Source organism: Limulus polyphemus, unplaced genomic scaffold (assembly GCF_000517525.1).
Source record: "Limulus polyphemus unplaced genomic scaffold, Limulus_polyphemus-2.1.2 Scaffold320, whole genome shotgun sequence".
Lineage (NCBI taxonomy): Eukaryota > Metazoa > Arthropoda > Merostomata > Xiphosura > Limulidae > Limulus > Limulus polyphemus.
Genome location: NW_013665930.1, coordinates 156,110 through 170,530, shown reverse-complemented (window position 1 = coordinate 170,530; position 14,421 = coordinate 156,110). Strand labels below are relative to the sequence as shown.

General features: G+C 30.7%; 1 protein-coding gene across 12 annotated transcripts in view; it reads right to left on the bottom strand.

Moving 5' to 3' along the window:
* Positions 1–14,421, bottom strand: part of LOC106457347 (inositol hexakisphosphate and diphosphoinositol-pentakisphosphate kinase-like) — a 211,293-nt gene that overhangs the window by 65,623 nt on the left and 131,249 nt on the right. For all 12 annotated transcript variants that reach the window (XM_022383235.1, XM_022383240.1, XM_022383244.1 and 9 more), the window contains 6 exons: positions 13,778–13,890; positions 11,170–11,236; positions 9,284–9,425; positions 7,992–8,218; positions 5,617–5,759; positions 1,457–1,571 (listed from right to left, as the gene is read on the bottom strand). In XM_022383235.1, the coding sequence (XP_022238943.1) occupies positions 1,457–1,571; positions 5,617–5,759; positions 7,992–8,218; positions 9,284–9,425; positions 11,170–11,236; positions 13,778–13,890 (807 nt within the window). The remainder of the gene's footprint in view (positions 1–1,456; positions 1,572–5,616; positions 5,760–7,991; positions 8,219–9,283; positions 9,426–11,169; positions 11,237–13,777; positions 13,891–14,421) is intronic.

The window sequence follows — 14,421 nt, the reverse complement described above, 5'->3', positions numbered from 1 at the left end:
TAAGATGGAAAAGAATCATGGATAAGAATGGAGACTACTTCATTTAATATGTTTTGATATACAAGTTGTTTGAGTTTTTCATCTAAAAAAAGTGACATTAATTTCTTGATGACCTAATACATGATATATTGTCATGTTCAACAGCTTAGGATTAAAAAAAATAACTTAATCATAAATTGTTGTACCTGAAGATGCCTATCATATCAAAAAGGTGTAATTTTTTAAAAAGTTGGAAAAAAGAATACTAGTCTCACGTCAGAATAGCTAATTAGTTTAAAGTAATTAATTAGCAAATTCCACTGATCATCTAGCTCCAGTTCTATTACTAAATGTTCCCATCACCTCATGTTTGTCAAGTCTTGCTATTTCAACACACTTGCAATTCACGAGAGGAGTCGTCAACATTTTCTATGTATCTTTGCAACATGTAAGGAGGACTTTTATCACTGAGAGTGCTCCTTTCAATACCTTGTTTACACTGCAGAGTTTGATGATAATTAAGATTTCAGCTAGGATTTTGGAAACATGGTTAAGTTTCCACAAAGTGATTTTTTTCTTTAAACCACCATTAGAAACGTAACTTTGCTGTCACTTGTTTCATCTTTACAAACTATGGGTGTCTTGTATCAAAACAGCATCCTATTTTGTTTCTATGTAGAAATAAATCCAACCAACTAACACATAGGATAAAGCAATGAAGAACACTAAGCTTTTTAAAATCTGCCATTCTTTGTTTTTTTTTCAATTGTAAGAGTGCAACAAATATATGGGTAAAATAAAAACAACAGTAAAATATTTTGAGCTTTAATCACAACTAAGATCAATCAAGATTTTGTTTGCAGTTAAAAAATATATTCAAAAATAATTAGAACTGTATGATTGATTGTAAAGCCATAAAAGGAATGCCAAAAATATGATGTTTTATGTCAAATCATAAAATAAGCAGGTGTGGCTCTGTCTTCACACCTTTTTCATTGATATATAAATAGTATGTTAACAGAAACTGTGAAACACAGATATAGTTTAAATGTAAGATTTTGAGGCAGTGTAGAACTACATAAAAAATGAAGTCATAAGACCTTTTATGCTTATAAGTTTCTGTTGTATCTGTTATGCTTTCTTAATTCCATTATTTTCTGCAATTATATATATATATTTATTTATTTTAATTTTCACAAAGAATTGTTTATATAATTAGTTTGCTTATAAAACATATAAAACCAAGCAATCACAGTAACTAACTTTTTTATTCATTAAACCTCCATAGCTATTTCATAATAAGAAAAAAGTAGTCATGCTTTGCTTATACTGCTTTTTTTCTTAATTAATTGAAATTTTTTTTACAAAGGTTTATAAATGTAGTTTATTTTTATTAAATTATCTTTATATCAAATTCTCTAATTTGTTTTTTGAATAAAAAAAATATTTTGTAACATGTAGCAGCTGCTTCACTTACATCCAACAGTCCACCATAACGCAGTACAGTCAATAAAGAATGAATGTGACTTTCACTGGTGAAATAGAGACGTGTTCTCACGTGCCGCCCTGGTGACGATACACCATGAGAATACCTAAAATATTGGTACAATGTTAGTGATCATCAATAAGCTTGTGAAAAATATCTATTTCTAAAACCTTGCCATTGGTAATTCTTGCAGCCAGTGAATACAGTTTAAAAGCCTTAACTCTCTTGGTGCAATTCTGGTGAACTGTGGCACTTAAAATTGGCCCTTCTGAAAGGGCTAAATTACAGGACTTTCTGTCATGAAATTCTCCTATTTCACAAATGAAAAAACATTGAAGGCAATAAGGGTTAGCTTTTTAAAGAAATGGATATCTTTAATGTTGTATATCCAGCAGAGAAAAAACAGGCTACTCAATGACCAGCTCACACACTGGAGGTAGTGAAGAAGGTTAAACAGCTTGTCACCAGATTTAATCCAAAAACACAGTGATCCTTTGCAAGTTAAACAGAAAACTCCCTTGAAACTATAAATAAAAATAATTTAGATAGATCTAGGTCTATAAAAGTAACACAACGACCATATTCAGAAGTTTCTTCCAATGCACATAGCTGAATGGAAGACAAACAATCGCAATGTTGAACAAGTCATATTTGAATAGAACAAATGGAAACTTATCATAACACTGAAAGGATATGTCTACTTAAATGAATGGAAGACAGTTCAGGCAATTTAATATAGTCTTCCTTTATTGATGATACAACATTTAACCTTGTCACTTTTGTTTTTTCAATACCATACTCAAAAATAGGTTAAAAAATAAATTCCAATTCCATCCAGCTTTTCTACCAAATTTCTGTATTTATATATAATACAAAAGCTTTTGGAGTTAACTCAATTAATAAGTTCAGAAAACATTTAAAACTCTTGTTTTCCAACTTTAAGTGTAAGAACTGTAAAAACATTTTCAATCAATTTAAGAAATAAAAAAACAAAATTATATCTGTAATTGCACTATCCTGTTAAAGTACCTGCACGTAAAATTGGGGGAGGGGAGGTTCCTTGTAATCACCATCCTACACAATGAGCATCGATTTAGACTTAAATAACTACAGCTATTCTACAATGTATACTCTAAATCAGTTTTGGACAGGTGTCTGGTGCAACTTATCTCCACTGTTGTTTAGTGAGTTTATGATGACCAGAAGACTAGTTTAACCTTTTGAATGAGACCTCTAGATTAAGGATTCCAAACTGGGAGCCTCACAGGGGTGGGTGGGGTTTGGGTGAAGGAAAGTGTCAGGGGGGCATAGCAAACACACAATACTGTTAATACACTCAGTAACTATACGTTTATTTGGTGAGGGGCTTCAAGCAGGATTCAGAATGTTCTGGGGGGGTTTCATGATGAGAACGTTTGGGAACCCTTTCTCTAGATGATTTCATGAATATTCTACAGAGTAAGGGTCTAGGCTAATAATTCCAAGTTGTTTACATTGTTAATCTATACTCAGGCATTAATAACACAACTTATCACAGCAAGTATTACCAAGCTGGAACACAACATTGTGACCAAACCTCACCTCCTCCAAAATCCCTTGACTTGTTCCTTTAAATTCTCTTGATAAGAATGGGCATTTGGAAATTCAGACACTTTATAGCTAGGTTCCACAATTAATGCACAGAATGCAGCTATGAAATAACACCCCCAGAGCAACCTTTCACAGGTAGCACAACAAAAATCAGTTTAACTGTTCAACTGCCTGTTTTCAGACCAGTATTTGGCAATCATTTCAAAAATGGGTGAAGCAGCTCTTATTATTCAAGATAACTTGTGACCTAACATTAAGACTCTAATGCTGACTGGTTTTACATCAAGCAAGATAGTTCTCTTAATTCTTTCGAGGATGATTTACAGTTTGCATATTCCAATCCTTTTAAAGTATCTACTTTCACAGAAAGAACACTATGTGGACCTCATAGACAAAGCCTGTTCATAGATGACTTCTGACACTTTTTCGTTTCATAAGAAAAAAAGGAATGTTTGTCAAACACTGACAGAAATTTTGGCTGACTTTCAAATTCCTGATACCTGTGAACAGTCTCATATGTATCTGTGACAAGCAGTTGTTTGAAATGTCATTGGTAAATAAAATATTTTTTTCTTTCTTGAATGTGTACTTCAAAAAACTTAAACTTAAAAATAATATCTTTTTGTAGTGAGTGTCATGAATAGTAGACTCCAAGTGGTCAATCATTGTAACTACTAAACAATTATATTTACAAACTTCCAAAGATTCAAAATGTTTTGGAATCTGTTATATTACCAATCAACTTCTTGATATTTGTATTTATACTCACAGAACCTACTCAAAGTGCATATTGGAAACTTTATAATTTCAGAGGGAAATAAAATATGTTTAAAATGAAGTACACTACTGTGCAAAAGTTAGTGACCATGTTAATGAAAGGTGACTAAATACATATAAACTTGAAATTCAGCAATTGTTTAACAAATTTATTTTCTGTGCAACATTTAAATTCATTTTCAACACATATGTGGTCTTTCACACACAATCAACTGCTTCAAATTTAGAGATTTCCATGTCCACCCTTAGCATGCAAAACAGATTTGATTCTATCTTCCATGTTATGGCAGCATGTCTTGATAAGATCATATGGTACCCTTAGCATACTGAGCAACTTTGATTCTATCATTCACACCATGGCAGCATTTTTTGACAAAGTGCTGAGGTATGTTCTTCCAGGATACTTCCAGAGTTCATTCAGATTCGTTGCAGCAGTTTTGACGATCTTCTTTACTACACTGACTCATGAGTGCACAAAATTCAGTCCTCCTGTTGAACATCTATAATTGGTCTTGTTACTTAATCATAGAAGTTGTGTTTTCTCACTGATACACATTCATGAAGACCAAATTTTATCATTTTATGAGAAACTATGGATGAGCTGACCTGGTTGTTTCTAGATCCTGGGCCAGTTGGCAGATTGTGTTTCAATGCACTCTCAGTGGTATAATCTTTAGATACTTGTCATAACATGCAGTTGTATTTCTTGCTCTTCCTGAGTTAATTCTATCTTTTGTTAATTTTGTTGCAGCATAGTATTTCTGTATTGTTCCTAGTAGCCAAAGATCTCTTTTACAGTGCCTTTCTTTCAACAATGTGATGATGACAACATTTTAGCCACTGCAGAGCAGCTCATACAATGGCTCCAAGTTTTATTTTTTCAAGTACAAACCTTTAGCTTATAATTCCATCATCTCTTGACCAATTTGAGATCTAATTATAGTTTTGGAGTCAGGAGGTCAAACCCTTTCGCTTGACGTATTTGACCATGCCCAAGGTCTCACAGATTAATTTACTTTAACTCTGTCTAAAAGGATTTCAACTTGAGGGTAGACTGGTAAAGATCCTGATTGAATCGGGTATACATGCACCCCACACTTGGTATCACTGGTGCACAAAAATATAGCTAATAAAAACGAAAAAAGGTCTCATAGATTAATGTACTCTAATCCTGCCTAAAATAAGTTCAAGTGCCATTGCTACTGAGGATTCCCTCTTGTTTACTATGTTTTTTGTGAGCCATTTGGAAAATGTAGAACCAATGTTTTGCTGAAATTGACTTAACTATGCTGATATAAAAGATTTAAATGAAGCACAAAAGTGGCTGTGTGATTTAACTAAGAAATATCATTTCCTATTATACCTGTTTAAAGTTAAACTGTGTGAAATTTTGAGTGATTTCTACTCAGATTGACAAGGTCATGACTGTACTTATAAACATGCACAACTCCGGTTTCAGATGTCTGTTCATTAATTGTTCAGCTAATGAAACAGCACCATAATACTGCAGTTCATTTATAAGTGTTGACATGTGCCTATAACAAACACAAATGTGCTCAAAAACTAGTTTACACCTACTTTTGGCCACAAATTAACACCAATAGTGTAAAGTAGTGGGATGGTCCTAAAGTTTTCATTCTATGGTATATAAGAAAAATTAATATTAATCTGAAACACAAACCAAAACAAAATAACATTTGCTTTCAGACTATTAAAGCAATAAAAGGAATGTGTAATTATAAAGAATGTAATTAATGAACAAAGTAAACAAAAAAAAACTTTACTGTGGATTTAGACGATTCACACTCTCTGTCTCATCACCCGAAGGGTCAATATTCCGATGCAAGTCTGCACGGATCTTCTTCAGTAAAGGAGTACAGATTCCTAATCCAACTGTAAGTTTCTCTTTCTTTGTAATACCATATTCCTAAAGAAAAATTTTTAAGTCATTAGACGACAGATGAAAATTTTTATCAAAATAGTATTAACTCTTTCTGTAATTTAAACAGTTGAAACATTATCAACATTTCTAGAGAAATCAACCAAAATATATATAGCATTTCACTATGTTATCAAAACATGATTTTCAGAAGATAATAACAGTGTTATTACTTATCGTCAACATTCCATTAATATGTCACCCATTAGTGAGCCGTACCCTTTTTCTGCAGTATGTTTAACAGTTTTAGATAGTAAAGTTCAGATAAAATAAATTATAACAACAGTGCCACTTTTAACATTTTAACGTTAGAGTTCTTTATGATTGATTAATTTTAACAAATGTTGGAAGTTAAGTCATCAATTACCACATTCCTGTAGTAAGTTTATAATAATAATAATATTGGTTAATGGTATTCATACAACCAGATTTGGACACATCAACAGATATTGGTAATCTGGAGATGCGTGTAAAAAAATGCATCTTCTATATTCCTGATGACATTGCAGCTCCCATTGAAAGCACTCTTTACTATGAGTTAGGAATGTTTGTTAAGCTATTAATGTTAAATTTATGCACGAGTATATTCAGTACCTGGTTCACTTTGTGCAAAAAGTAGTATTAATACTATCAACAAATAAGACATGAGAAACATCAACCAAAAAGACATCATAAGTAAAAAATGTTAAAGAATTGTTGGGTAATTCTTGAAAGAAAACACTGAATCTGGGATTTTACTGAAGACATTACTTATTACAGGAGCTCAACTTCTACTAGATAGTACAAACAATTCTACCAAGGTTTAGAGCATTACAAAAATATTGCTCTGAGCTACATATAATTTTTCTTTGCTTTTCATACATTTCCAACTTAACATTAATAAGCATATAAATCAGAGCTTAAATCTCCACTTTAACAACAGGCACTGGTGATGATCCAAGTGTTGTTGTGTCAGCATGAATAAATACTATGTATTAAAAGAAATGAAACAATCTATAACACAATGTTTCCTTGCTTCTACAAAACATACAATTAAATAACCAGGTTCTAACTAGTTGGAAACTATTTCTACACACAGCATATTCAACTTTCCAGTGCAAAATTACTAAAATGCTTTGTTAAAAGTTATAAAGGTAAACAATGTAATAAGGAATGAATGGAAAGTTGTTTACATCATTTTGAAACTTAACACCTCTCCATTACAACAGTTTTCAAAGATGGTGGTTTGGAAGCACAACATACGTAGTTCAGGTGTCTATAACCACTAAAAAAAAAAAAAAGATGAAAATTTAGGCATTCTTTTGTTTGTTTGTTTTTCTAATTTCATGCAAAGCTACACGAGGGCTATCTGTGCTAGCTGTCCGTAATTTAGCAGTGTAAGACTAGAGGGACGGAAGCTAGTCATCATCACCCACCGCCAACTCTTGGGCTACTCTTTTACCAACGAATAGTGGGATTGACCCTCACATTATAATGCCCCCATGGCTGAAAGGGTGAGCATGTTTGGTGGGACGGGGATTCAAACCTGCAACCCGCAGGTTGTGAGTCGAGCTCCCTAACTATCTGGCCATGCCGGGCCTATGCATTCTTTTGCATTTATGTTGGTAAAGTTAACTATATAACCATTATCTAATGTTATAATATTATTTCTACACATAAAATGATATTCTTAAATTAAATTTTGAATGTAGAGTTGCAATGTTACACTTGGAGTGGCATTTCATCATACTATCTTTGTAAAAGTTAAATAAAATTATACAGACTCCCTCTCTCCACTCAATATTTTAATTCAATTTTAAATGTTAATTAGTCAAAAATTCACTACAGATCAACTAGTTCATTTATAAAATGTTAAAACTTAAACTGTGTTTATGATTTTTTAAGAATAGAAAAGCTTGTTATAAATTGTATACTCAATCAGTAGGTCTTATCCTACCCCTGTAAATATACAAAAACTAGCAATTTTTTAAACCTATATGTTTTATGAAAATTAATATTAAGTTTGAGATTAGTCAAACTCAACGTTACAGAAGAATTATATATAAGTGGAATCAGCTGCTCAAGTTAATGTCTTTAATCTCTCTCTGAGACTGAAAACAATGCTGAAGCATGTGTTTTTACTGATAATAAAAAGACAGAATACACATGTAAGAGAAAAGTAAAGGAGATAACATGCATTTAACCTTAAAGTCCTAAAAAGAGAGTCTGTTGCATACTTACCAGTGGAATAACAATATCTGCTAAGGCCTTGGCATAGATGTAAAGCTCTTCAGCATGAGGGAACTGTAGTGTGTACTGATTGTGCTGTAAATCATATTTTATACAGTCATAGATGTCTGGCACCTTACTGATGTCAAACTTTCCATTCTTTAGTTTAAAATCTTTCTCCAATTTGGCCCATCTTCGCTGCATTAAATCCCAAGTTTCACCATGATAAAGAGGAGGTTCTAACAGGTAAAAAAACAAACAAACTTGCAATGCCAATTACACCAACTCCCTAACAACTGTTGTATTTGTTTTTAAAACTATATAATAACTAAATTTATTTTCAGGACTCAAGAATAAAATGGACAAATTTTTCTATAAAAACCTTTCAAGATTGGGTACAAATGCTGGAAGGTATTAATAGTCTAATTTTTTGTCCCAATGTATTGTATAAACTACTGTTTTATAATTACAATAAAACCAATTATTCACTTCACAAATAGCATTACAACATAACTGAAGAACAACTAATGAGTATTATTAAATGCAGAATGAATGGGCTTGATCCACTGACACGTGTTATATAATGAAAATTTCTTCTTCATGCCTGTTTTAAATTACCAGCATCCATCTCAATAAGTAAACTGAATTGAATAACATGTCCCAATGATAAAAAGAACTTGCAAGAATCAACATGGCTAAAACTAAGAAAATTAATTTAAGCAGGAAAGAAATACAAATTATTGTTTTACATAATTAAAATAAAATTCAACTGCACATTGCTCAAAAACCTAGCATTTTGAAGGGTGCAGACCAAAGAACACAGAGATTAAAACCAAATTAGAGGAAAGATAATGTCATTCAAAGAATTTCAATATAAACTTCATTCCAAACACCCCAAGAAATAAATACAAATACAAACAATATGTATAGAGATAGAATCAGTAAAAGAACAATTCAAAGATGGTTACAAGAAGAGGTACTTCATGTAAAAGATTCAGACAAAAAGCCTAACATTTTATGCATGACTGTGAACATGGCCAACTTTGGATGGGGATCACAAAAATTGGAGGAACAAATAAAACAGGGTGTTGTGGAATGATGAAATAAAAAAATGAGCTATGAGGAAACTAGGGTAGGTTCATAGGAGAGTGCAGAAGTGAAAGATGATATCAAAACTGATGGAATTATTTCAATTTTGTTTTTCATGAATTTAGAAGCTTCTCCATATAAACATGTCAGCATGTTTTCTGATTAACTTCATTCAAGACTTCTTTTTCCAAACTTTCCTAAAAGTTAAAACTTACCAGGCTGACAAGGATCTTCTCTCTTCTGTTTTATGAGAACATTAAACTTCTGGATCAAGTCATGAACATGCTGACAAGCTTGCACAGGATTCTTGATAAACTGCATGGCATTCTGAATGGACCTTGCATGGGTTGGGTTCAGCTTTAATATAACAAAGATATTTTTTTTTACAGTCAGATGCTATAATTAAATTGCAAGTGGCAGAACTGCACCTGAAAAAAACAAGTCTTTAGCCATGGTTTTTCCATTATAGACGACAATTCAAAAATTATAAATGGGAAAAATAAATGTTTTATCTGATTCTAGTGTTTAGTTTAAAGTTGGAAGTATTAAACACCAGTATTTCAACATGTAATAGTTTTAAAAAATGTCTTTTTTTGAGCCTACAACTAATGATGAAATAGGTAACTGCTACACAAAGCTAAATATCAGGACAGATATTCAAGTCTGAGTTTTAGAAATACTGTAGGTTTAGCTGAATATAAGCAATATGTTCAATGCTTTAACTTAGATGTTAGTTAGAGGGCACATTGGAATATTAGTGAGTGAGAGATTTGCAGTTTCTAGAAATTAGGCTACATTAAAAATATGAGAATCAGTGAAGCACTCAGTCATTTTTCAGTTAGTAGAGTGCTACTTATTCAGTGAACTACTTGGATCAGTGTTAGTTATTGCATATATTCAGTTACTTGATCAATGTTGTGAAATCGTACATGTATGTTTATTTGTACATTAGTCATAGTACAGTTAGTGAGTACATTTCTATTGAATATAAAACTGAAAATGGTATTTGTGAACTAGGGCCTGAAACAGTGTACAAGTATTAGGAGTCTGTAGAGAAAAAATAAACTAATTTGTTATCATTAAATGGGCTAGACTTGCCCTTATTTTCAGTAAATAATTTAAAAGTGCCTGACCAATGTTAGAACACCCTTAGATATGTGAATCAGCTATTTTTTACAGAACTTAGTTTTTTTTTTGCAGGAAAGTGGTAACAAACTTTATTCATCTTTGTATTACTGATGATAAAAACACATCTAAAATTATCTTTTTATCACAACAGATACTGTGACTACAATCATGTATGACAGTATTACAATGTATGTTCACTTATGGATTAAAGCTATTTGTTTGTAAATAGTAAAGTATTATTAATATATATATATGTATGAAGAACTTAAATACAAGGGTTTTTCTGGAAACCCAAGATCATGGACGATATTTCATTCATTTCAATATTTAGATTTCACATTACTTTGGAAAACAATTCTTCCTTTATACTATCAGCTAGGCACATTCATTTCCTTAAATGTTATACAACAAATATATTACATGGATAATTTGTCTTCTATAACAAAGAATTATTCCTTCAGGTAGGCCCTTTTTATTTACTTACTGAAATAAAAGTATAACACAAAAGTTATTAAACCTTTTTGAGAGAGTGAAACTTGGAACAGTTTTAGTATATTCAGTTATATAACTTACTATCCAATTCTTGATATATAGTAATGTATGAAAATAAAGCACAGTAATTAAACTCACAATATGTATGTTATTCATGCTGTTTAAAAACCATTGGTTATCTTTGCATTCCCTCAGAATCACATTCAGTATTATAAGTATACAATACAAAATTATTAACTTATTATATTAAGCATACATTATACTAATCACCAATTGAATTTGCAATAGCTCCAAGTTAAATTATTTTACAGTAATAGTATTTATTTATTGAAGAAAACATTTAAAAAATACAATGGACTTGTTAAATATCACATGTAAGGTTGTCACAACTGAACAAAATTAAGTTAAATTAAATAAAAAAGAAAAACAAATCCTTCCTACAAAAAACCAAGTGAGTACAGCCACAGGTTAAATGACATACCCGCTCATAGTCTTCTTCCGTGAATTCATCATCCATTTGCAATGCTTCATGTAACCTCTGTTTCACCCTTTTCAAAATAAGTTTAAAAATATACATGTACAAATACAATAAAACATGAAATCAACTATTTTTACTGAATCAGATTATAACTAAAAATTTATAAACATATTTGAATTGTGGATTTATACTAACTTGCACACAGGATCTCATTCATTATAAATCCAAAGTATAAGGTAACTCAAACCAAAAACGTTGAATTAAGATAATAAAAAAGGCTGAATAATGGTAGTCCTTGAGGTAAAAAAATCCAAACTTTATGTATAATGTTTTTTAAATATTTTTAGGAAAAAAGACTATTTGTTTTCACTACCCTATATATCATCAATAGCCTCAAATGATAAGATGGAAAACCCCTATGCTTATTTGAAGTGAACTTATTGAGATAGCTCCCATCTATGACCAATCAGTTCATTAAAACATCATTATTATGAGTAAATAGTACCCAAAATGCTTTGAATTGTTTTGAAAGGTGGTCTTATTGTGCATTATAATAATAATAATACATGTATTCTGAGTTTAACAATACTTGATCAAAATAAACACTTTATGAAACAATAACTTTCAGAATTAAATAATTATCACAACAACAGCTAACATAACTAAACCTGATCATCATGAATACTTAGAATAATATCTATCTACAAAACAATATATAAAATCACACATACAGACACGTCACTTGTATTACTATAACTGCTCTATTTTTTTCTATGGGTAGTTCTATTAATGCTGGACAGGTCTTATTGACCAACCTTGATCCAATGCTACATACAAAGTTTTTTGTTTTTTTATACATAGCTGTTAAACCACACAGTGGACTATTACTCAGTACGCTAAGGGAAATTACATCCTAGATTTTAGTGTTATAAATCTATAAACTCACAATACAGAAAGAAAATAATCCTATACATCTTTAATGCCTGAATTTCTTTAAACCATTGTTCAAAGTGCCATTTTTGTTTGTATATTTATGTTACATTAAGATTATGTGAGATATACTCACACTTCAAGTAAGTACTTCAAATATGTTACAAAAATCTTCTTACACAATGTCTTATATTTGATGGCATTTAGTGCATCATGTGCATGTAATACAAAATTTTGTAATGAAAGATATCAAACTGTTCAGTATTTTTCTGGTGAATAAGCTTATAAATTTTTTTAGAAAGAACTGAAAAAATTTAAAATAATCTTATTACTTCAAACAGGAATCCGAACAAAATCTGAGTTGGCATGTTAGTCAATAGTGATAGTTTTAGTTTAACTGGTTTACTAACAATTATTGAAAATTAAAGCTAACATATTAAGGCTGTTACAGTGTACAGCCTGTTAATTTGAAATATGTATTCTTAAAAACTAAACAACAAATGCTAATTTCAGCCACCAGTTAATGGGATGCAGGGTTATACCACAAAACACTAATTATATCAATGAGATTCCATTTCTTATGGTGTGGGCTGCCTAAAACTGTGAGGCATGATCTATTAATAGATAATAAAAGTGATGTTAACAAAGTCAAAAAGTTTTAATTAAACATTCTTTATCAGCAAGTTTTACAATAGTGAAATTAATGATGATTTCTAGCAGTCTTGATTGAATTGTATTGTGCTGTTTCATGGTCAAACATTCTTCAATATTTTATTCCTGTTAATCTTTGAGGAAAATCTTTGGTAAAACTGAACCTAAAATTTAATCTCTTTGTAAAAAAAATAGTAGGGTTTTCTATTTTTAAACAAACACTGCATCTAGCCAGAATTGCATAAAACAAAAAAACTGGTTTATGAAAAAAATCTTTCGTGTGTGTGGAAATAAGACACACAAAAAAAAATTAAAAATACATCTTAACCAAACATTCAACAACAAATCAACATATAAACGCAATATACAGTTGCAAACAGTCCAGAGGAAGGAAGTCATGTTGTTCTAAACTCTAGAACTGATTTTACTATGCCTCTTATTTCTTGTTTTTCATGGTTTTCCTGTTTTTGTTCTTTAGATAAAAAAACCTAATATATTGGAGGTTTCTTAGCTATTTTTTTGGCAGGAAAAAAAAATCAAAGTTTATTAGTTTTGAAAGTTTTCACTGTTGACTGCAAACCGTATTTTTAAAAAAATCGTATGCAAAATTTTTTTTATCTTACCCAATGTTTCAGCTTATGCATTTTTCAAGGATCACATAGTAACAGAAAAGAATGTAAGACCACTTTTCAGTTAATATTATTTTAAATCAGTTTTGTAACCTGTGATGCTCAAAAATCATTGAAAAAGACAGGTTGAAATTTTGGGAAAGAGCAAAGTTTTTCTGTCTTATTGTTAAATATACAAAATTTTAGATAAATTAATCAATTTATAGTGTATTTTCATACATTAGGGTTAACTTACTAGTTAACATAATATCACTAAATATCTTGTATCATTTCCAAATCATGTTTATTAACATCCAGTATTTCATACTGAGTAGAAATCAGTAAACATAAAAAATATATATACTAAAATAATTTTGTACCAATACTTTGAGAAACCAATGCAAGGTAAAAATAAAACCTACATGATCTGGTATTTGCTGGAGTCACAATCATTGTCAAGTAACCCATTGGTATTTGCACTCTTCACCATCTGAACCAAGATAGGTGTAAGTTCCCCTTCCAATGCAAGTAATCCCTAAAATATGGACCATTGTCATTAATCATTAGATTTAATTTCAAAATGTCAAATATACATATCAAGATAAGTATCTAAAGTTTTGCTGCAGTGAGTATAGCTCAACAAACTCATCTAACCTTAACTAGCCTAAAAAATTTCCCATTTTAGTTACTTTTATAATAATAAATAAAGATTACAGATTAAAAACAAGAAATAAGGTACTTATCTGGGTCTTATTTTTTTTTGCTGTTGACTGTCAATGACACTTAACCCTTCTTTTTTATACTAATGATGGTACTGCACTAACTAACACAGAATAATCACATGCACAAAGCAAACAATGTCCCATAATTATCACAATTTTTCTGGTTTTCCAAATATGTGACAAGAGCCTTTAAAAATTCATCTAAGCACATTGATGTGTTTCCTATGGGAACAATGCTTGAATTGAAAGTGAAATTGGAAATTCTCTGTACAGAAAACAATGTAATATAATACACCATTTGATAGAGTAAAACACTACCTTTCTATTGAATATATATATATATA